The 23,853-nt window shown below is 38.9% G+C and overlaps 2 protein-coding genes across 3 annotated transcripts in view; both read right to left on the reverse strand.

The window, feature by feature from the left end:
- Positions 1–2,797: 2,797 nt before the first annotated feature.
- LOC135468355 (zinc finger protein ZFP2-like) lies at positions 2,798–6,138 on the reverse strand. Its single transcript, XM_064746563.1, has 2 exons — positions 6,069–6,138; positions 2,798–4,762 (listed from the first exon to the last, which is right to left on the reverse strand). The coding sequence occupies exon 2, from the start codon at positions 4,741–4,743 to the stop codon at positions 3,634–3,636; it is 1,110 nt and encodes a 369-aa protein (XP_064602633.1). The 5' UTR covers positions 4,744–4,762; positions 6,069–6,138; the 3' UTR covers positions 2,798–3,633.
- Positions 6,139–10,391: 4,253 nt separating this feature from the next.
- LOC135468532 (neuroglobin-like) overlaps positions 10,392–23,853 on the reverse strand; it is a 46,612-nt gene continuing 33,150 nt past the window's right edge. The window contains exons 2-3 of one of the 2 annotated variants that reach the window (XM_064746833.1): positions 20,668–20,893; positions 10,392–11,729 (exon numbers count right to left, since the gene is read on the reverse strand). In XM_064746833.1, the coding sequence (XP_064602903.1) occupies positions 11,589–11,729; positions 20,668–20,893 (367 nt within the window). In that variant the 3' untranslated portion in view covers positions 10,392–11,588. The remainder of the gene's footprint in view (positions 11,730–20,667; positions 20,894–23,853) is intronic. The other variant, XM_064746832.1, reaches the window with a different exon arrangement.

Here is a 23,853-nt window from a genome sequence, read left to right on the forward strand (position 1 = left end):
CAAATTTGATTTAATTGACACATGCTTTCCACAAATCATATATACATTCATATATGTATTATGAATACTGCCTTTAATAGATAGTAAACATGTATTTGGTTATGTGAACACAGAGTCAATGAACTCACCAGTCCTCTACAAAGGGAAGCAAATCTTGTAAATCTTGGAATAGCACCCCCATACCACACCCATGAAACCCAATATTATAATCAATGTAACTGATGCTTGCGACCTCTATCTACATGAATAATAAAACAAATCACAAATGATTATGGCAGGAATAGTTATTCAAATAGACAGAAGGCACTGCTGCCCCAAGGCTGAAGAGTTCCAATATTAGATTCCTTATGTTTGAGGTCTGGTGAGCTCCAGTGACATCAACCACATGCGCACTGCAAACTAGAGTCTGCTTCACAAAACATTTTTAGTATTACACACACCCACACATTTAACATCTGTCGTAATCACCTATGGAGGTTCCGTCATCATGGCAGTTAATGCCCATGTAACACAACAAACACTTCATGACAGTGGCCTCTGAAAAAGGAACTAGAACTTTTTAATTCATCTAGTAAACAAGAAATGAACAAACATTGCTATTTCTCTACTAACGATACACATGCATGTAGGTGTGTGCTAATTTATCCGACCTACAAGTAGGATCTTAAATCTTGGCAGTATACATATACCTTGTACAGGATTTATAAATATTGGCAGTATACACAAACCTTGTACAGGATTTGTAAATCTTGGTAGTATACATATACCTTGTACAGGATTTGTAAATCTTGGTAGTATACATATACCTTGTACAGGATTTGTAAATCTTGGCAGTATACACATACCTTGTACAGGATTTGTAAATCTTGGCAGTATACACATACCTTGTACAGGATTTGTAAATCTTGGTAGTACACACATACCTTGTACAGGATTTGTAAATCTTGGTAGTATACATATACCTTGAACAGGATTTGTAAATCTTGGCAGTATACAAGGTGTACAGGATTTGTAAATCTTGGTAGTATACATATACCTTGTACAGGATTTGTAAATCTTGGCAGTATACACATACCTTGTACAGGATTTGTAAATCTTGGTAGTACACACATACCTTGTACAGGATTTGTAAATCTTGGTAGTATACATATACCTTGAACAGGATTTGTAAATCTTGGCAGTATACAAGGTGTACAGGATTTGTAAATCTTGGTAGTATACATATACCTTGTACAGGATTTGTAAATCTTGGCAGTATACATATACCTTGTACAGGATTTGTAAATCTTGGTAGTATACATATACCTTGTACAGGATTTGTAAATCTTGGTAGTATACATATACCTTGTACAGGATTTGTAAATCCTGGCAGCATAGACACACCCTGTACAGGATTGGTAATTCTTTGGAGTACTCAAGACCACAACATTCAAATGAGAGAGAAAAATTAATGATCACAACTTGTTTGACTTCACTCAAAAACAAAAACAAATGTATCAATCCATCAGTTACATGTACTCATTTGAGAAAAAAAAAATGAATCCTTACAAGTATGTTTCCTCTCTTTTCATTTTCGCCTTATGAACAATTGTTTTGTTTTTTCAAACAATATCAAATATTTAATCCCTACATATTTAATAAGCAAAGAATTGATACATGCACAACTAACTGTTTATCCTTGATTTCAAGTATTCCAAGTTCAAATCAAACACACTTAGTTTCCACCTTTTTTAATTTCCCTCCTGTCTGACGTAGGATAAATGTACACAATGCACACATAAAAACACATTAACTTAACTGGCCATAGTAAAGAGTTCTCAGTTAGAATACATGTGTACACAGTTTAAGTATATACAAGGTTCAAGAACTATAGAATCTTAATATTATTTCATTATGTGAGGTTAAACAAGTGCTGCTACAGGCACCTAAACAGGACCAACACATTCCTTATACAGCATAATATTTATTTCTTTTATTAATATTTGATTTAAAGTTTACGCCATACTCAAGAATATTTCACTTAAATCACGGCAGTCTACATACAGATGGGAGGAAACCTACACAGAATAATATGTCATTTCTATATATGTGCACAAATGTAAGCTATAAATAGATGTATGGACAAAATGTTAGTGATTACTGTAAATATGAATGAATGAATATCTGATTACTACCACAATAAAACATGAACAAACAGGTACATGTAAACTTGAACCTTTGTGTTTTCTAGAGTCTTATTTATCAGTCATTAACATCATCCCTTTATAATGATTCATGATTTTATTGATGTCTTTCATAATTAATGAAAACAGGAAGAAAAAAAGCACCATCACTTCATCCAATGCTAAATACCTGAACAATTTTCCTTGAAAATGTCCCAGCCTTATGCCCTCATCAGACATATGAACAACACATTTCCACAGCATTTACTTCGGCCTTGTCCTGTCACTTTCATACAGGTATTAATACACAGATCCCTCAGAAATATTTTTGAGAATGATGATATTTATATAAAAGGCAATGGAGCTTCTCTCTAGACCCCAAAAAGGTCAAAAAATACAATTAACACATATAAAATCAGAATAAATACAGACATGACTAGTGATTAAATCCACACTCTCATTACAGCAAGTGATTTTTAGAAATTGTTCAATATTCATTCGTCAGCATTAATACACTGTGGAATGCTGCACAAACAACTTTAGAACTGTGGTGAATCCTTGTGGAAATGTACAAGTCTATTTATTAACACTCAAATATGCCTGCACTTCAGTTGAGGGGTTGGAAGGGTTGGGGGGTGTGGATGCATGGATGGATACAGACAGAAGGCATGGCAGGGTACAATGTGACTTGAAATCTAGCAAAGCATACACAACTCATGACAAACTTGTGAGACTGAGATTGAATGAGTATACACTCGACTCTTCAGGATTTAAGCTGTGTAATTTGTGTAACAGATGAAGTACTAAGGACGACATACTAAATACAATTATACATCAGTATAAAACAGCTTTCATAATCGGGTTAATGAACCCAGTAAGCATTCTTAGTTCCTTTTGATATCAAAATACAAATACATGTAGCAACAAATACCATTATACTTACTGTGAACTGAAGTTTCCATGGTTATGACAGTACAAACTTGTTGTAACACAAAACTTCCTGTTATAATCTGACACAGGAATGACTGATTTATAATGTCTAATTATTCAATTTATCAAGACTAATCTTCACCAGAATGCCCTCAAGAACATACTAGTAGGTATTAGTTTTTCAGCTTATCATACAACAGAATACCAAAAGTGGTAAACTATCATAACATTCCGTTCTGACCTACTTATTCAGCAAAATGTTGATCATAATTATGAATGAAATCACCAATAACTAGTGTTCACATTTTCTGTGATAGGGCCATTCTTAAAACATTCTTTGTTGGGAGTAACACAATCCTATTAGAAAAATAGGGTCAACCAGTCCATAGAGAAATTACTTTCTTATTTTGGCAAATGAAAAAGAAATGGATTTAAAAGAAAAAAAAAGCATCAATAGTGCACTAAATAATTTACCACAAGGCCCTTTTTTCTGAGAAATCTATTTTTAATGATGGCCCATTCACAAACTGACAAACCAAACTCATGTGTCGTCACAGCCACTTACTGACAATTCATGAGTTTTTAAATGATTTTTTAAAATGCAGTCTCTGGCAAATGTTTTTGTGCACAGGTTGCACTGGAATGGTTTTTCGCCTGTGTGGCGCCGCCTGTGGACATTCAAAGTGCTGCTGTGTGAAAACGGCTTCCCACAGATGTCGCATGTATACGGCTTTTCCCCAGTGTGAACGCGAGCGTGAATCTTGAGTGCACTTACGTGGGAGAAGGCCTTGCTGCAGTTTGGGCACTGGTACGGCTTCTCTCGGGTGTGTGTCCGCAGGTGAACCCTCATGTTGTGTTTGTGGGAAAACTGGCGACCACAAATTTCACACTTGTACGGCTTTTCCCCAGTGTGTGCTCTCATGTGGATTTTGCGGTTACAGTCATGGGAAAACACTTTGTGACAATAAGGACAAGGGAAAGCCTTACTCTGGGACACATGTGTTCTCATATGCTGAGTAAGATTCCACTTATGCTGAAAGGATTTTCCACACTCCACACAGTCATACTGTAGCTCTCCTTCTTCACCACCACCTGAACAGTTACTCTCCATTGAAAACTGGCCATTGTGACGCATCTGAATGTGGATTTCTCTGGCGGCTTGCTGGTTGAAGACTTGGTCACAATGTAAACACGGGAAACTCTCCTGTGTGACGGTGAAGTTTGACAGGGCAGCACCCTGCAACATCTCCTGATTCACACTGTTTGGTGACAAAACTTGGAAACTTTCCATACCAGGTGGAAAATAATAAAATGGACTGCTTGTAAGTGCTTGATGACTGACAAGTTGAGCATCCAGGAAACTCCTGTGGGTAACATCTGAATTTGTGGTTACCTGGGAAAAAGCTGACAATGATTTGGAACCAAAGCCAACAGCAGATTGAGACAGATGTTGATCTGGGTTCATTTCTTTGGTGGCAGGAGTGACATGGTTATCCTTGATTTCTGACTCAGCCACAGGCACTTCCTCACTGACTGGGTCTTGTACACCTAACACCACATAAGACATGGACGGTTTCGAGCTGCTACTTGCCTCATTTTTTCTGATGATGCGGCGAGGTTGACTCTGTTTTCGTCTATACTTTGTTGCCATGGCGACACATCAGACTTGTCTGCAATTTATCATAAGACAGCTGCAAAATGTAATGCCCATCTTTTTTGGAAACAATCTTTATAGTTAAATATTTGCATATACTTTGATGCTATGGTAACACATATAAGACAGATCTGTAATTTATAAGAAGTTGCAATTTGTAATGTCTCTCTTTTTGGAAACAATCTTTATATTCAATGTGCCTACATTTACACACTTCTTAACCACATTAAGACTACTTCAGCTACTTTCACAGCCTTTTGGGGAATAGTACATATCATGTGGTAGAGGATTAGTCACAGCCTCCAGCCGCCATTCGGTGTCGCAGAATAGCCGAACCCAGTGTTGGGCTATTTCTTTATTTTTTTATGTATTTATTTGATTGGTGTTTTACGCCGTACTCAAGAATATTTCACTTATACAACGGCGACCAGTATTATGGTGGGTGGAAACCGGGCAGAGCCCGGGGGAACCCACGACCATCTGCAGGTTGCTGACAGACCTTCCCACGTACAGCCGGAGAGGAAGCAAGCATGAGCTGGACTTGAACTCACAGCGACTGCATTGGTGAGAGACTCCTGGGTCATTGTGCTGCGCTAGCACGCTAACCAACTGAGCCACAGAGGCCCTCTGGGCTATTTCACATCCGGTTAATATAAATAATGGACTTTATTATAGTGTTGTTAAAAAAAGGACACAAAGCGACAATATTTTCGAATACAACTGATGCTTCGAAATTCTTCTTGTGCATTACGTTAATGTGCTAATGACATGATCTACATGAGGTGAATGGATGTGGGTTAGTCATGCTCCACCAAAATTTTGCAAACTGGCACAATATATTTAAAGCTTACAATATCCTAAACAGAAGACCATGATTAAGAATCGATGGCGCGCCACAACAGTGTAAAGCACACTGTCACCAGTCTCAGCATTGAACCCCGGGCCTTCCGCTTACGAATCAGACGTTCTAAAAGTCGTAGCTCTGCTAACTCCCTAGACCTCAAATTTGAAAGGCACAGGATAAAACTTACAAAACTATTTAGACTACTCAATGAGCAATCCCTGCAAACTGATCGCACCAATGTTGACAAGGAGATCGCGAGAAGAAATGCCGCTCAACCACGTCGACGTTAAAACTGATTCAACAAATTTTACTAAAAACAATATCCATAAAGTGATCAAATTTCGTGACCTTTGTCAAACCCCGTTCATGGGACTGTCGACACTGACACTAACTTGAGTGCAAGCATAATCTTAGGTAATTGCACAACTGAACAATCCTCTCTGTGACATTAAATACACGGTTTTCATTTTCCACTGACCTTAACGAAGGCTAAAAACTTACAATCTTGTCGGTAATAAGACACAGTCCCCAAACACTCGAGGTTGTTGTTGTGCAGTCTGTCATAGAGTTACTTCCCTTGTACCAGTGTTGCGATAGAGAGTGACCACTTTTCTCATTTCGCTATTTTTCATGTACCGGTACTGATAGACACACTCGCACCGGAATACAGGTTGGTCAGGATGTAATTTCAGCGTCGGAAAACGGTTACTTGACCTTACTAAAGCGAACACACGAAAAAATTATTTCACTGCAGTGAAATTAATTTACATCGCGGTAAAACTATTTTTAAAACATTGAAATTCAGCAGTGCACAGTGAAAGTATTTTCCTATGAAAAAATAATTTCCTGTCCAAATTAATCAGGGGTTAAAAAAGAGAAAAACAATTTTTTTTGTGAAATAATGTTTTTTAATAAATTTCACTTAATAAGATTTATTTAAATCCTGAACCTGACCCGCACATTTATGTTTTCTATCCTAGTTATATGGTACTCTTTTTAGTTATGGTTTTTCTGTCTGACCAAATTAGTATCCTAAATGATTCATATTACCTCTGCTTTTTAATGGCAGTTATACATTGTAGCTCGTAATCAACATGATTTTAATCATGCTGTTATCTGTTTCACACCTGATATGTGCGCCTACTATGCATTTCATGTATGATATACATTGCTATATATACTCAACCAGATTAAGACAGGGGAGTTGGATTCAAAAATTTCTGTCGATCAGACAAGACACCTTTACGTAGCCTTTTAAAGGAACATAGGCCTATACCAGGTACCGGCAGTTAAAACAAAAAGTCATTGGCTAAAGTACAGTCATCTTGGAAAGGCTGTAACAATGTGACTGTTTGGATGGGCAGTCTTCTGTATGTGACGCTTTGTGTGTGGCGTCACAAGTAGGCCCACGTCGTCATCACATTGTTCTTTACTATAGGAACCATTGTTTACAAGTGAAGACGTTGATGGAGTATGGAAGTATGCACACAAGGTGAAGTTTACCACTTTGATTTGTATTGACTGTTTCAACATTTATTAACATTAACGATCATCCCGTGAAAATCAATGTCAGAGTTCTTTTGTTGACGGATCGAGTTAGGCCTTAGGAACGAAATCTAAGTGAATGAGTCTCACAAATCGACTAACCAATTGCTTATAAACAGCTGTAATTTTACATTGTATGATTCTGTGTTATTTTTTCAGCCCCTAAATGAGTGAAGCTGTTTACTCCGTATTTGCTTTCCAGTTTAAATTGGATTCTATAAAACACAAGATCCTTATAGAAAATATTCCAATGGATTTCAGTAGATCAGTTTGGTATATCCTTCCACCATTCTGGTTTGTTTTAAAGCATTATTACAGTATCTTTACGTAGGCCTATGATACATTTCATATAAGCATAACTAGAAGCAATAAATAGCTCATTTACTAGATGTAGTATCTCAATCTCGGAACAAGGATTAGCTACTTCCGGCACACAAGCCAAGGAAACATCTGTATCGCATATATGTGATATTATAAATGTTTAAACATAGCTTTTATTTCTGTTCTAACACAATTTATATTTGTTGTGGTAATTGCTAATATGTTGAATATTTCAGTTTTTTTCTAAGGAAACAAAGCATTCAGCTTTAAGATTTTCGGAGTACAATATTCTATAGTTTCTCAGCAAGTTACTAACTAACATATTTTTGACCTGTACAAGAAGAGTTGAACCTTTTTTCAAGCCCCATGCTGTATAGCTTAAAGGTTCTGTTGCATAACATGTCAGGTGTGCTCAAATATGGCAAAATAACTTTACTCTGACTTTCGTTATGAAATTTTAAATGTTGTATGGATTTAGGGTAGTGTATAAGCTATCCGGTGCATTCTTAATTCTAGTTTCCTAAATCAACCTAACGCCATCTCCAGAAACATGGTTAGAAGAATGGTTGCACATAAAGCGACACCAAAGAGCGTGGAGGAAGAAGTGTGCGAGAAGTGTGTATAGAGTTAAATAACTATATGCCCTATAGAGCCTAGAGGGCTTTGCTCCCATCAGTAGTTTATGAAAAATATAGATGAAATTTTGAAAGAATCTAAGTAAAATGGAACAATGCCACTGTTCTGTCGATATGTGCAATGGTTTGTCCCTTTTGGTTTTTCAAACTCGGTCTATCTGGCCGGCACACTCATCTTGGAAAGGCTGTAACATTGTAACCGTTTTGATGCGTAGCTGTCTTGTACATGTGACGTCACATTGTCCGCCACTATAGGAGCCACTGTTTACAAGTTCAGACGTTGATGGAGGACTTACCTTTACAGCATTTGGTAACTTTAGGAAATGTTGGTCATCGCGGGAAAATCACGCTAAGAGTTCGGATTGAGTTTATTTCAGGTACGAAATCTAAGTGAAATGAGTCTCACAAATCGACTAATCTTTTGCCTATTAACAACTGCATCTGTATATGAATGGCTTTGTATTATTTTTGTCGATGTCTTCTTTGATCGTATCCTTAAATTTACCGGTACACTATATTTCCAAAACTTAATACCTGATGTAAGGCCAGTAAACGCTTGATTTCTTGTTTCCCTTCAGAATATTTTGGAAAATTGTGCGGGCGGTTATTATTTCATTATTTCGCCTTTTTTATGATAACCTCACCACTAATAACAGTTTCTGGCAAAAAACAAAATAATGAATTCCGATACAGGGGATAAAATAGCATTGGGGTGCATGGTGACGGAAACTAGGAATCTAGTGAGATTTACATATAATTATGGTATGAATAAATCGTTTGTATCGAACCCCAATTTCTCCGCAAAACTTTGGACAACATTCATGATCGGCTAGGATTTTACATTTTTGTGACTGTAACCAACATGTTGAATACCTAGGACCCAGATAATAGATGTTACTTTCATTTATTACTATCAGCCTTAATTCATGTCCATAATTGCACGAATGCATGCCATGTCCATTCAACTTATGTTGTCTTTTCTTTATAAGGACATGATTAAAGTACTGGTGATAGACAGCCGTCATATTCATAGACTGCATGGGGGATGTAGTATCTTTCGAAATTTTGCCCATAATCAAGATTGGACTTTCGGACAGATCAAGAGAGTCAGTTTTTATGGCATTGGATGTGCTCGAGTTGGGACACTTAGGCATTCGAAACGGTTGGAAAGTCTTCTGGACAAACTTGCCGACCTTGTTATTATACATACTCGTGGAAACGATGCAGATTTTTTCAAATCATCACCATTTATTTGTTCTAATATTTTGAATTAGTTAGGTGCTCTTAGAAACAAATTCACAATCGCAAGGATCTTCATTAGTACAACTTTTCTTTCTTCAGGTGACTCGGCACATTTCGGAAGTTACGTTTAACAACAAAATTTATGAAAGTGATAACCTATCGGAAAGCAACATGGCCACTCTCTGGAAACACCGGGGAATGATCCACCACCAAAGAAAAATATGGCTAAAAGCTGAAGTGCACCTAAATTCTTTAAAACAGGACCTGTTTTACAGGATGATCCGTGAAGATTGCTGTTTGTGCAGCCCTCAGAAATACCAAACTAATTGTCATATCTAGGTAAGTCATTTAATTATTTGATTCCATTGTGTTAACGGCATACTGAAGATTTTGTTATTTACACAGTGGTGGAGAGTTTCATTGGTGTAGGAAACCAGAGTGCCCTGTAACGTTAGCAAGTTATTGACTTTCCCATGTCGTGTGACATACGTATATACACTTCTTGTCACCAATTTCTCATCAACGCTGGAAGCGGGAGGTATCTACGCATTTCCCGTCTGAAGCATGGATATATATTTCTAATTAATGCGGATAAATGAAAGCTAGTAGTTAGATTTTTACGTCATTAGAATTAATTGTTAAATGTCACTACAGCCTTTTAAATAATATATATATGCTGGGTCTAAAAGTAATGTTTGAAACGGTTATGGTGAAGTTTGAAGTAGGAAAATTGTTATACATTATAACATGTTCTGAGGTACATATTCATTGACGGTATCCCTCTTTTATGATGTTCAAATGGCAAATTATGGATTGGATAAAAGTTTTATTTGTTAAAAATGTGTGGGATGTACAGACATGTCATTCGATATGAAAAAGTAAATGTCATTTTATATTGTTTCATTGTCTTATATTTACCTACTTTGCATACAGATGAAGTTCTCATGTCTTCTATATGCCTTGTCAACCTTCCGGAACTGACGGTGAATCGTTCATGTGTCACGTGGAGAGTGTTTCCATGGAGTGACAAGATTAAATCTCGAGAAGATCCCTAGTGAAACGAATTTTTCCTTGCGTATGTGTGTCTCACACTTGGTATTGGTTAATGTATCAGTACATCGAAACCTGGCAAAAAAGTATTGATTTTGATAGATAATAAGTCATTTACCGAGAATTTATTCTTAGGATATGTATACAGCAAACAGTATAAGTGATGGCGAGAACAGCGTAGTTTATGTTTTATAATCCACGTACAACTGCCCGGATATGAAATAGTCTTGTCCCCCTGAAGTATAGGTCGAATCTGTTGAATTACTGGACGTATTTGGGCGTCGTAATTCTGGTACATATAGCCTTATACACAATAACTGACACTTATCTAAACTTCTGATGATTTATTTTACATCGCAAGCATGTCAGCTATACTGCTCTTCCCACAGTAATGTGAAAGATGAACAGACCGTCCGAAAGGTCACAACTATAACATATCATTCATTTGATAACGTCGAGGCTTTTCATTCGTCATGATCATATACAGGATGTGCGTTACTAATTAAGGCACATTTTTAGAGTTTTACAAGTGGACAAATTCCCATAAATAGGCTAAACGTGCATATCAAATGAAAGCAAATCTGCACTGCCAATGGACAGTTGCTATAGTTCAGAAATATATATAATGTATAGCAGCCTTTGAAGCTCTATTTATTTCCTTTCTGTCGTTATGTGTGATCTCGCCTTTAGCTTTGATTTAACGATAGGCCCTCACAAACGCATTACTCCTTATTGTGGGTCCATTCCACTGCCTTTTTCTTCTAAGACGTCCCTGCCATTTCCAGCAGCCCTCCTGATTCCAGCAATAAAATGTTCCGCACAAGGTTGGCGTTAGCGGATGCTGGATTTCGGTTGTTTATAGCAGTTTAAGCAGTTTACGCTGAGATGTCCAAACACGGATTTTATGAATTTGTCATATATGAATATTAAGACAAATCTTGGCCTACGGTGCTGTTTACGTTTAAGGCTGGCCGTTTCAAAAAAAATCTGACGGCATTTCGTCCTGTGAGGGAAAGGTAGTTGTAGTTACCACGAACAACCTAGGCCACCAAAGGCCTTCACTGATTCCTATGTCAGCAATTAAATACTTGGCTATTCTATCATTTCCTGATCTGGGAAAACTGAAATACCGTTAACGGCAGACTTCTCATATGATATCAGGCAGGTCACACGTGACAAGTGTGTAGTTCATTGGTTCACTGTGATCACGTGACCACCGATTCCATTCCTTTTTTCATGAAGTAAGCAATGTAGTCAAACAGCTTGTACCAAGCTCTCTCCGTCTCCGACGTCCATACGTCCTCCAGTTCAGACTTAATAGACTTGACAAACTGCGGACCAACCAGCTGAAAATATAGACGCAATTATTAGTTACGGAAGAAAAAGAGTTTTTACTGTAATGATTTAAGCAAATCAATCCGAAGTTCTAAACAGACATCATTTAACTCCAATACTCCTTCCTGGGCCTGTAATGTGACTATGTATGTATGGGACTACCATATGAATGTGGTAATTGAATGTCTCAGTGCATACATGTAGGTGAATATCCCAGTACATGAGTGTGGTAACTGGATATCTCAATATATGGATGTAGTTGTATGCCTCAATACATTCATGCGGTAATTGAATGTCCGAGTATATAAATGCAGTTGAATGATTGAATGACCCAAAATAATAATGTAGGTGACTGTCCCAACATATTAATGTGGTTAAACGTTCTAGTGAATCTTGGTGACATTGATGGTGTCCAAGTGGGACAAGGTTAACAAAGTTACGACGAATTAATACGACTTGTGTCCACAGAGAGACTTACACCCAGAAACGCTTTCTTTACAGAATGAGGCCGTTTTGGCGACACGAGTTTCAAGTTCACTCGAGATTATGAATAAATGATGACTGTTTTAGGACAAGCTCATGCATGTCACAGTCATGAAGTTAGATAAAGTCATATCAAAAGTTAAGGAATTCAGTTCATAGTTTGCGACTTTGAAGAAGTCTTGTTGTTACAGAAATGCCTTAGAACAGTTATAAAATTATTCTTACTTAGGTATGACACAAGTAGAAAATCGTTTTGAGAAAATATTCCCAGATATTCCTGTTGGACATAGCATTTGTATAAGGTATAAGCTCATTTTAGCATTTCTTGTATTTGTCTTATGTGCTGTCGTTTCTTATGGTGTCTTCTCAAGCATGCAGGTACCTATGAGTGCGACACCATTCAATCAGTTTAATCCTGTTTGAAATTTAACGAGCTTGTTAAATGAATAAACCAAACAGGATTCTCTTCCCTGAACTCGGAGACGCCGCTATTTGGATAGGATTTCATAAGATGGATAGTCCCAGAATTTTGGGACTGGGAAAAGTATCATGAGACTCGTCTCAAATGATAGTACAAAGTTCAGGTGATTTATTCTGGTATATAATCTCTGTGGTTCACTTTTGATATCTCAGACAAGTTCCACTTGTCTGAGACTGGACCTGGATTCTCAGGTATCGTGAGACTGAAGAGTCCCAGAATTTTGGGACTGGGAAAATTCTCAGATTTTTGACACCGCATTCCCGGCTTCCTGGGAAAGGTTCCCACCAAATGTCAACTGTCTCTGAATTCTTAAACTGGATCACAAATCACTATTCCCGATACTGGGACTGTTTCCCAATTCACGGTACAAGAACTTTCCCACTCTTAATAAAATACCTCCTCACTGAGAATGCTTACCAACAATCCGGTGTCAATTCTCTGCAGATTCCAAGGTCATCTGCAGACGTGGAAAAATCAGCGTATTTATAGATTTCCACATGGTGTGGGCGGAGCAATGAACCAAATCACGAGACTCTGATTGGTCAGAAGAGCAATTTTTTGACAGTTTGTAAACACAGATGACAGGATGACGTCATCACGATCGCAACCAAGAACTCCACAATAATGGCTATTCAGCCAATGTCTGAAAAGTCCATATTTTTATCCATATTACTCAAAAAGTATAACCAATTTCCACACAAGGGTATTAAATGATAAATTCCTTTTCAAACTGTGGTGGGAAAATCCTGGTCCGATTTCTAAAAGCCTGTAAGTGCGGGTTCTATGGACACCCTAATTACCATAAATGTACAAAATTGGCGGCAACACAAACTTCTGCTTTCGAGGTTGAACTGAGGACAATAAAGGTCATATTTTCTGTGTGAAATAAGAACGAAAATAGAAGGTAAAGATTTTCCAGATAAGACAATGACATAGAATTTCGTAATTTCTACATTATCATCACTGCATTGCTGAAAAATAATTATTCCAAATATGTGGGAACGCCGATACAACAACATCACTCGCCCATGAAACAGATAAACGTAAGTTTAAAACTTCCTACGAGAATAAATAAACGCCATACTGGTAAATATTGACTGTGTAAATTAAATAGTATAGACAACGATCTTACGTAAACTTCCGTGAAAATTCATTAAAACATGAATATATGAAACTTCCCTATGTTAAATTTATTTTTTAAATCCTACTTCCTTAAATCCCGCTACACTACGATTGCTTTGTAAATCAATGTCACGAATAATTATTTCTCCGAGAAAAAACAAATTTAATAGAAGTTGTTAAAATGTGATTTAAACAGGTGAAAAATGTAGGTCTTGAACTTATAGTCCTACTAGTAAACGTGACAACTTTACCATGGTAATATAGGCCTTCGAAAACCACAAAAAAATAATCATCTTTAACAATTTATCTGGTTGCGATATTATAATAAAAACACTCTCGCAAAATATATGATAAGTCAACTACATTCGAAGAAAGCCCACAATTTCCATCACTGCATTTTTGTTTTGACGTCGTTTGTGGACGTATGAAAACGTTATTGGAATGAATGTGAATAAAACTCCGGAGAGGGAAAACTATAGAATACAGTTTTAAAAAGTAATTTAATGAAATTGACTTTACTCTTTTTTTTCAGATACACGCCACTGAAACTCACTGGTTGTCTTTTAAGATGTGGTTATAATAATAGTCATTCAGATGTCAGGGACCAGGTGTATTTTGTGAAGAACACCCGGAAGAGTAATCAAGAATCTAAATAATATTTCACATATGTATACATGCACGCAGAAAATCGTACGGAATGTAATTCACATATGAACATGAATGTGTCCAGAACATATAATTGATCGTAAAATTTACGATTCTGATATCACAACGCGACAGGAGCGCCATAATGCTGACATTATCGAGTTGCCATGGTACACAAGCCCGTGTTTATCATAGCATTAAATTTTGTATCACATTTACTGAAAACTATTACTCTATGCAAAAATCAATATCTGCTTAAAATAAACAAATGAATATGTAGTGAAGAAATCAAGCAAAATGAAAAGCCCTGTCCCTAATACTAACCATCTTCTCTGACCAATTCTATAACTAGATTTATTAATTTATTTGATTGGTGTTTTACGCCGCTCTAGAGAATATTTCACTTACACGACGGCGGCCATCATTATGGTGGGAGGGGACCGGGCAGAACCCGGGGGAAACCCACTATAATCTGCAGGCTTCTTGAAGAACTTCCCACATACCGTAGAGGAAGCCAGCATGAGCTGTTCTATAACTCGATGCCTACACAAGCACAACTATACGGTATAAACAAGACCTGAACACATTATCGTTGCGGGACATTTGTATAAACCGCATCCACTGCTTGTCTGATGATCCACCCCCACCCCCCACCCCCCACCCCCGGTATATACAGCTGTAGGATTTATTCCTTCCCCAATATGAAGCGCAATATCGAATCCTGGCATTTTCTATTAGAACCCCCACTGAATCGTATTGAATTTATTAAAATGCATTCAGAGTATTGAAAACGACTAAATAGGTTTGCACACTTCACTCATGCGAACCTTACACTTAATTTGAACAACACTAAATAACAATAGTTTGTCTGGGATAAGTTTGATATGAATATTTTGAGTGATCTGTTCACATCCAAAGCCCTCATATATGAGCATTGCAGAGCATAACACTAAAGCATGACACAATTAATGGTCAAAGTTCCCGATAAGATCTAAATTCAGCAGGACGAGTCATTTAATATGGCGCTACTGCAAATTGGCTGCATAAATATCAGCGGGAGGCATCTGATAAACAGATAATTACTGGCTTGTCATAACGCACTCTATAAAGTTGTCTTTGTTGTCAGCAAAGTAAATAGCATCTATACAGGCTCTAGAATCTAAGTAAACCATGACCTTTTTCTGCACATATCCCAAGGGAAGCATCGGCATATGTTATTTACATGAAGCACTATACGTCCAAGTTATTCTAATCGTGTTCGTTGTTGATGGGAAAACACTCATTTGCATCTTTGATGTGCAAGAGGTTTTGAGTCAACACGAAACAGAGGTGCACACATGCATTTCCCTCACGGTAGATGAGTGGCCTTGTTATCCCTGCTGTGTGCGAAGCCTCCTGATTGAGGTGGCTGCTGGGTTAAGGAGCTCACACGGCAGGCAGAGCCCCAGACAGCGGCAATTAACCCCTGACAAACACTCTCCTTCCTACACACCTCCGACCCTTCCAGTTAAACGTCATTCAGGCGGCACGGGCAACACGGGCTGCAGCACTCATGCTGGTCAGTGTCACCCGCCCTATCTGTACAGCGATCTGAAACACTGGACATTTCTGACTGCAGGCGACATATTGGATGACAGTCAGGCACAAAGATCAAACTCCTGTTTGACACAAAAAATGTCAGTCAAACAGCATAAGCAACCAGTAGTACAAAAGGATTCGGCCGCCGGCGCCCATGCACACGGCCATCACTTTATTACATTAGGACCTGGCTGAGTTGAAAACCAGAAAGCCAGTCCATTTTGACATGTTTATATGGGATGTGATATGAACTAATAGATCTGTTGATGAATTAGACAAAAACCCACCGGAACTGTTTCCTTCGACAATGTTGTCATTTTCATGCAGGCTCCGGCATATACATGTACATATATATGTTATAGGTTGTGGGTACTGAAAACTTGTGATCTGCAGTCACACACAATCTTACCAGTGATTCATACTAATATACAAAAACCATTGCATAGAACTTTATTCTCTCTGTTCTGGCGCTATACTTCACCATAGCATGTACGTACAACGATCTCTTTAACCAGCCATATGACAGGATGTAGCTGACATCGCAGATGAGAGTTTGTGCTGCAGCCTCATTTCGGCATTGTTAAACACGATATACAGAGTACCTATGACCAACGTCCAAGGTTTCAATAGACGAGATGTGCGCATACATGTTCTTTAAAATTGATTAAAAAAAACATTTTATTTTGTGCTATAAGAACAAATAATGCACAGTTTGCGACAATTCCACGAATTTATGTCATTTATTTTCGACAAAATGAGAAAGACTGGTTGATTGTATACAGTCAATAGTCTATAGTCAAGAAAATGATTGACGCGTCTGGCCATTAATGGTTACCTAGCAAACATTCTAAGCAAACAATGATATTACTTAAATGTCTGTAATTAAGTTATTGTCATGGAAGAAAAGTGAATGTCCCTTACATGTTTAGTGTACAATCGGCTGCATCAGTTTACCACGTCGTGTCTTGTTAATCGCAGGGAGAGCATTGACACAAGGTTACAGCACGGCGTCAACCGCTCCATATCCAGTCACATCCCAACTCTCACACAACAGATGCACCGCCATGCAATACGACCATCCCTACAAGACAAAAGTTGATGCCCTGTCGTCTCCAGTCAGATCATCTACAAGGAATCACCAATGTCACCCAACCTAATTTGACCGAGCACTATGACAATCACCGATGTTATACAGCCTAACCTGATCAAGTGCCATGACGATCGCCAGTGTCACCCAGCCTTACTTGACCAAGAACCATGACAATCACCGATGTCACCCAGACTAACTTGACCAAGCGCCATGACCATCGCCAGTGTCACCCAGTCTAACTTGACCAAGCGCCATGACCATCACCAATGTCATACAGCCTAACTTGACCACGCACCATGGCGATTACAAAAATTTCACCCAGTCTAACTTGACCAAGCGCCATGACAATCACCAGTGTCACCCAGGCATAACTTGACCAAGCGTCATGATGATCGCCAGTACCCTCAGCCTAACTTGACCAAGCGCCATGACGATCGTCAGTGTCACCCAGCATAACTTGGCAAAGTGCCGTGATGATCACCAATGTCATCCAGTTTTACCTGACCAAGCACCATGACGATCGCCAGTGTCACCCAGCATAACTTGGCAAAGTGACGTGACGATCGCCAGTGTCATCCAGTTTTACCTGACCAAGCACCATGACGATCGCCAGTGTCACCCAGCATAACTTGGCAAAGTGACGTGACGATCCCCAGTGTCATCCAGTTTTACCTGACCAAGCACCATGACGATCGCCAGTGTCACCAAGCCTAACTTGGCCAAGCACCATGACAACAATCAAGGTCACCCAGACATAACTTGACCAAGCGCCATGACGATCGTCAGCGTCACCCAGACTAACTTGGCAAAGTGCCGTGACGATCACCAATGTCATCCAGTTTTACCTGACCAAGTGCCATTACGATCGCTAGTGTCACCAAGCTTAACTTGACCAAGCGCCATGACGATCGCCAGTGTCACCAAGTCTAACTTGACCAAGCACCTTGACAAACACCAGTGTCACCCAGCCTAACTTGGCAAAGTGACGTGACGATCGCCAGTGTCATCCAGTTTTACCTGACCAAGCACCATGACGATCGCCAGTGTCACCCAGCATAACTTGGCAAAGTGACGTGACGATCCCCAGTGTCATCCAGTTTTACCTGACCAAGCACCATGACGATCGCCAGTGTCACCAAGCCTAACTTGGCCAAGCACCATGACAACAATCAAGGTCACCCAGACATAACTTGACCAAGCGCCATGACGATCGTCAGCGTCACCCAGACTAACTTGGCAAAGTGCCGTGACGATCACCAATGTCATCCAGTTTTACCTGACCAAGTGCCATTACGATCGCTAGTGTCACCAAGCTTAACTTGACCAAGCGCCATGACGATCGCCAGTGTCACCAAGTCTAACTTGACCAAGCACCTTGACAAACACCAATGTCACCAAGCCTAACTTGACCAAGCACCATGGCAATCATCAAGGTTATACAGACTAACTTGAGCAGGCGCCATGACGATCACCAATGTCATCCAGTTTAACCTGACCAAGCGCCATGATGATTGTCAGTGTCACCAAGCTTAACTTTACCAAGCGCCATGACGATCACCAAGTCATCCAGTTTTACCTGACCAAGCACCACCTCATGTCAGCTCCATGATGATCGCCGGTGTCACCCAGCAAACTTGACCAAGAACCATGACAATCACCGATGTCACCCAGATTAACTTGACCAAGCGCCATGACGATCACCAATCTCACCCAGCTTAACCTGATCAAGTGCCATGACAATCTCCAATGTCACCCAGCCTAACTTGACCAAGAGCCATGAGGATCGCCAGTGTCACCCAGCCTAAACTGAACAAGCATCGTGACAATCACCAATGTTATACAACCTCACTTGACCAAGTGCTATGACGATCACAGGCTAACCTGTCCGGACGGTAAGCCACCATCATGGCTTGGGTAGCTAGAGTCACCAGTCCATGGGACAGTTCAATGTCAATGTCAGTTCAATGTCTAATAGCCTGGATTCATGGTTCTTTATGGATCAGCAAAGGGGACAACAATTTATGTATATCGGATAAACCTACCAGACAAATGACCGACAGACCTGCAGACAGCCACGTGGTATATAACCATTACCAAAGTAATGCAACATTGACTAAACATACTCGGTCCCAAGCTTGATAGAGAACTGTTTATACGATACATGTTTACTGCTATCACCTCAAGACCCACTAGCTCTCTCGATGTTTGTAGGCGTATCTATATACTACATAGGTTGGATATTCTTACTTCACTTTGCGGGTAGGTTAAATTGATTATGTCTGACAATAAGTTCCGCATCTCATGACTTACTAAACCCTGGCTGTCTGAACAAAGTTCATGTTACACAAGACAAACACGCCCTCACTGAGCTCTGGCTGTCTGAACAAAGTTCATGTTACACAAGACAAACGCGTCCTCACTAAGCTCTGACTGTCTCAAAAAGGGCCATATTACACAAGACAAACACGCCCTCACTAAGCTCTGGCTGTCTGAACAAGGGTTCATGCTACACATGACAAATACGCCCTCACTAAGCTCTGACTGTCTCAAAAAGGGCCATATTACACAAGACAAATACGCCCTCACTAAGCTCTGGCTGTCTGAACAAGGGTCATGTCACACAAGACAAACAAAGCAAGCCTCACTAAGCTCTGGCTGTCTGAACAAGGGTTCAGTGTTACACAAGACAAAAATGCCCTCACTAAGCCCTGATTCTCTAAACAAGACTCATTTTACACAAGACAAACACTAAGCCCTGATTGTCTGAAGGAGGCTCAAACAAGACAAACTTGTCCTGACCAAGCCCTGACTGTAAGGAAAAATTACTGGCATACGGAACTCGGAGACAGGTTGCCACTGATGAGGTTATACAGATTAAGATAATGATTGAATCTTTGACAATTATGGTAGTGATTCTCACCTTCCTCCTCAAAAACTTTTATGTGTAGTCTCTTGAATCTTTTGAACACGCCCTTTTATAAAATCCCATTATAACATGGTTAATTATTAATACAAAAAGTCCACTAGCAATAAAAAGTACAGAGTAGCTTTGTGGAGAGGAGGTAAACGTGTCACATGTCGATTTCTGGAGCAGCGTCCATGTATAGCATCCTTAGTTATTTACTACAGAGCATTTCTCCAACATAACCTACTCTCGTATGTGGGGAATTATAACACTGATGTTTCTTGTAATAGTGAAATGTCCCAGAAAAGTGCTAATAATTCAGCTCAAAATTTCCTTACATTTGAAGTTCGGAGAAGTTAGTAAATGGCTTCCTCTGATGATGAACTATATTCTTTACCACTGTGCTCTTACCTTGGCCCAATTTCAATGCCTTGCCAGTTTAAGCATCCTTTTAGTACCATGCCCTCTTTACGATAAAATCAATCGACACATATATATTTAAAGGCAGCTATCCACTTGAATTAATATCTTACATGATTGATTATATTTATTTCTCTCGATGTTCATTCAAATAATGTCTGTGTAACGTGAACATCTGATGGTAATTATTCATAAGCTAATCTACTATAAGCCGTTTTCGCGTACCTGTATATAGTTTTTATTGGCGTTGTAGTTGACATGTTTGGTGCCTAGATGGTGTAGGAAAGCGTCTAGTTTGGCGGGGTCATCTACCCTCGCTAAGACCTTCTCCACGGTGGTCATAACCCTAAGGCCATGCTCCCTGAGCGTCTTACTATGGCGCATGTCCTCTAGGCTCATGTGACGGAAGTCCATGAAGGCGTCCTGAACATCAGGGTGGGTCTCGAACAGTCTGTGGAGGAGAGAAAATTGGAGAACTTAATATAATGAAAGACATATATAATAGAAGCGACGACACCTGGGTAGGGATTGTTGGTTATAGAAGTAGAATAAATTCATTGAATACTCTCAAAATTTGTAATTTTGGCTGTCCAAAAACTACGTCTACACATTTTTGAAATATATCAGTGATTTATAATGACCCGTTACAATGTGTACAGATGATTAATTCTCTTCACGTGTGTCTATACATAGAATACACTCATTGATGGTGCTATTGCGGTTAAAGATTGGTATTGTCAGTATGAACACAAAAGTTAGATTTCGACACTTGTTGCAAGAACATGGCCACCTGAACTACCATGAGGTCAACGATTGCTGCCATAGCTTCTGTGTCACACCAGTATGGGCAATCAACACAAAGATTACCAGATAGGATGTCATCTACATTGTAATAACAGTCGTGTGGTGCATTATTTTGGACATGTGCATACACAGGCAAAAACTGCAAGCATGTGAGTCATATGTGCCAATACATATGTGACGTTATATATGTGTCACGTATGTGCCACATACATGGACTTGTTTCATGGGAATCGCATGTAACATACATACGTGCAATGTATGTATGTTTAATGTATGTGAATTGTATGTGAATTTCGCACATTTTACATTCACCACCCATATATTTATATTCACTCGTTCATGCTTTTGATTGTACTCCGTTGTTTATGCATACAATTATTTGGACTATACATGTATGTCTTCATGATCATCATTCACAAATAAATATTTTCTTGCAAAAGCTAGGCAGTGAGTCATTCGAAATTATTCAAGCAATGTAGTTTTATATCATCAACCTGAGTACAACTGAGTAATGTATGTAAGATGGCAAAGTCCTTGCATGCTAGATATTTTGAGTCATCAGATGATATAGACAGCAAAACAAGGTCTATGGAGTGCTAAAACAACAATTTATTACCCTGAAGCATGTAAAGTGATACAGAAAATGTTTTTCATTAATTTAAACTGTACAGATGCCTTATGTGAAAGAACGTGAGACAAGAGAACTCATTAAAGAAGTTAATCATTAACAGTAAAAAGGTATATGCAATAAAATAAAGACATCGAGACAATTCTGTACAATATATGAAATTTTAGAACGGAAAATGAAATGTAAATGCATCGTTTGTTTGTCCTCTCTAGCACGTGGTCTGGACAGCTTCCATTTCTCAGGGGTGAAATCAGTCCAAACTCCACAAATCTTCTAAAATCTTGTGAGATATGGACGGCTTCTTGTCCATAGAGTAACCTGTCGTTTGGGGCTCTCTGAAAAGTTAAAAAAAGATTCTAGTCACAATATTTTTTAGTTTTCCTGTACGATGAAAGGTTGCACATGGAGAATATAACTTATTTGGAATTGCATTAATCCCAAAGCTTATATATTTCTTCTGGGAAGAGCAGTGCTCTTTATGTTTGAAAATCAAAGATATGTTTTAAAAATAATTTAGTGGAATGACCTTAATTGGAGGTAATCCTGGAAAGCCCCAAAGACATATATATATACGATTGATTTTTTTTTACCTTTTCAAAACTTCATATTTTGTAGATTATGGGTGATCAGATGAGTTATGTTTCCATGGCATCTAGATTAGAGTGTAAATGGCCATGGAGCCACATCGGCACTTCAGCCGTGGGCAGTCATCGGGGAACCTGTGAAAACATATAGGGCTAAAGCTTGGAAACATCATTAACCAGGTCTAGAAACACTGATAAACTTTAGTTTTATACGATTAAAGAACAGTTTTCTTACCCCAAGTAAATAACTCGACATTTCACCAGCTCGCCGAAGTCTGCGTTCCTTGTTTACCTCTTGGCGTACCGGAAGTAAGGGGATCGGTTCGGAAACGAGACATTGGGCGTTGCTTGGGCGTTGGTCTAGGGGTGGGGTGGAGGTGGGGGTGGGGGGTGTTTGAGCTTCGCTCCAAAAATGGAATAAAAATAAAACTGTAAATCCACAATTTTATGGGTTTCCTGTTTTTCAAGACTTTCCTATCATGTGGGCTAAATAGGTCTTCAGGAGAGGAAATTGCTGAGATAGTTCACTAATAAGCCAAAAATAAGTTTTATTTCTATTTTCATGCCCTCATCCAACACTGAATGGTCACAGGCTTGATCATAATATATGCATAATAAATTCATCCCAAATATAGGCCGACATTTATATGCATGCTTTGGTATACGTGAATTACAGATGTGTTACTCGTAATGAAATCTCTCTACATGTGTTACGTGTCTGAATTACACATGTATCACGTACACTACAATGAACATGCGTTTTACGTATGTGAAATACATGTGTATCACATCACGACACGTACTTCGCCCCATGCAAAACATTGTGGGTTTGAAGAAAGCTGTGGCCGACTATACCAATTCTACTTTCCAGCTAAATGCCCACGTCGTCATTTGCAGAATTTCACCAGTGTGTAACTCCCAGGTTTGCAATAGTTTCTTTACAACGTTATTGTTTGTCGTGAAGTTACTAGGAAGAAGTGACATTTTCACCTATGAGCCCATTCAGAAATATTCACAACGTTGTACAGTGACGTGATAATGGTGGAATTGGCATGGAATGGTAACATAACATAGGCTGCTTAAATAATGGTTTATTGGAAATACTGACATGTCATATCCTGCTTGGATAATGGTTCACTGGGGATGCTGATATGGCATAACCTGCATGAATAATGGTTTATTGGGAATACTGACATGTCATATCCTGCTTGGATAATGGTTCACTGGGGATGCTGATATGGCATAACCTGCATGAATAATGGTTTATTGGAAATACTGACATGTCATATCCTGCTTGGATAATGGTTCACTGGGGATGCTGATATGGCATAACCTGCATGAATAATGGTTTATTGGAAATACTGACATGTCATATCCTGCTTGGATAATGGTTCA

This window comes from Liolophura sinensis, chromosome 6, assembly GCF_032854445.1.
Source record: "Liolophura sinensis isolate JHLJ2023 chromosome 6, CUHK_Ljap_v2, whole genome shotgun sequence".
Classification (NCBI taxonomy): domain Eukaryota; kingdom Metazoa; phylum Mollusca; class Polyplacophora; order Chitonida; family Chitonidae; genus Liolophura; species Liolophura sinensis.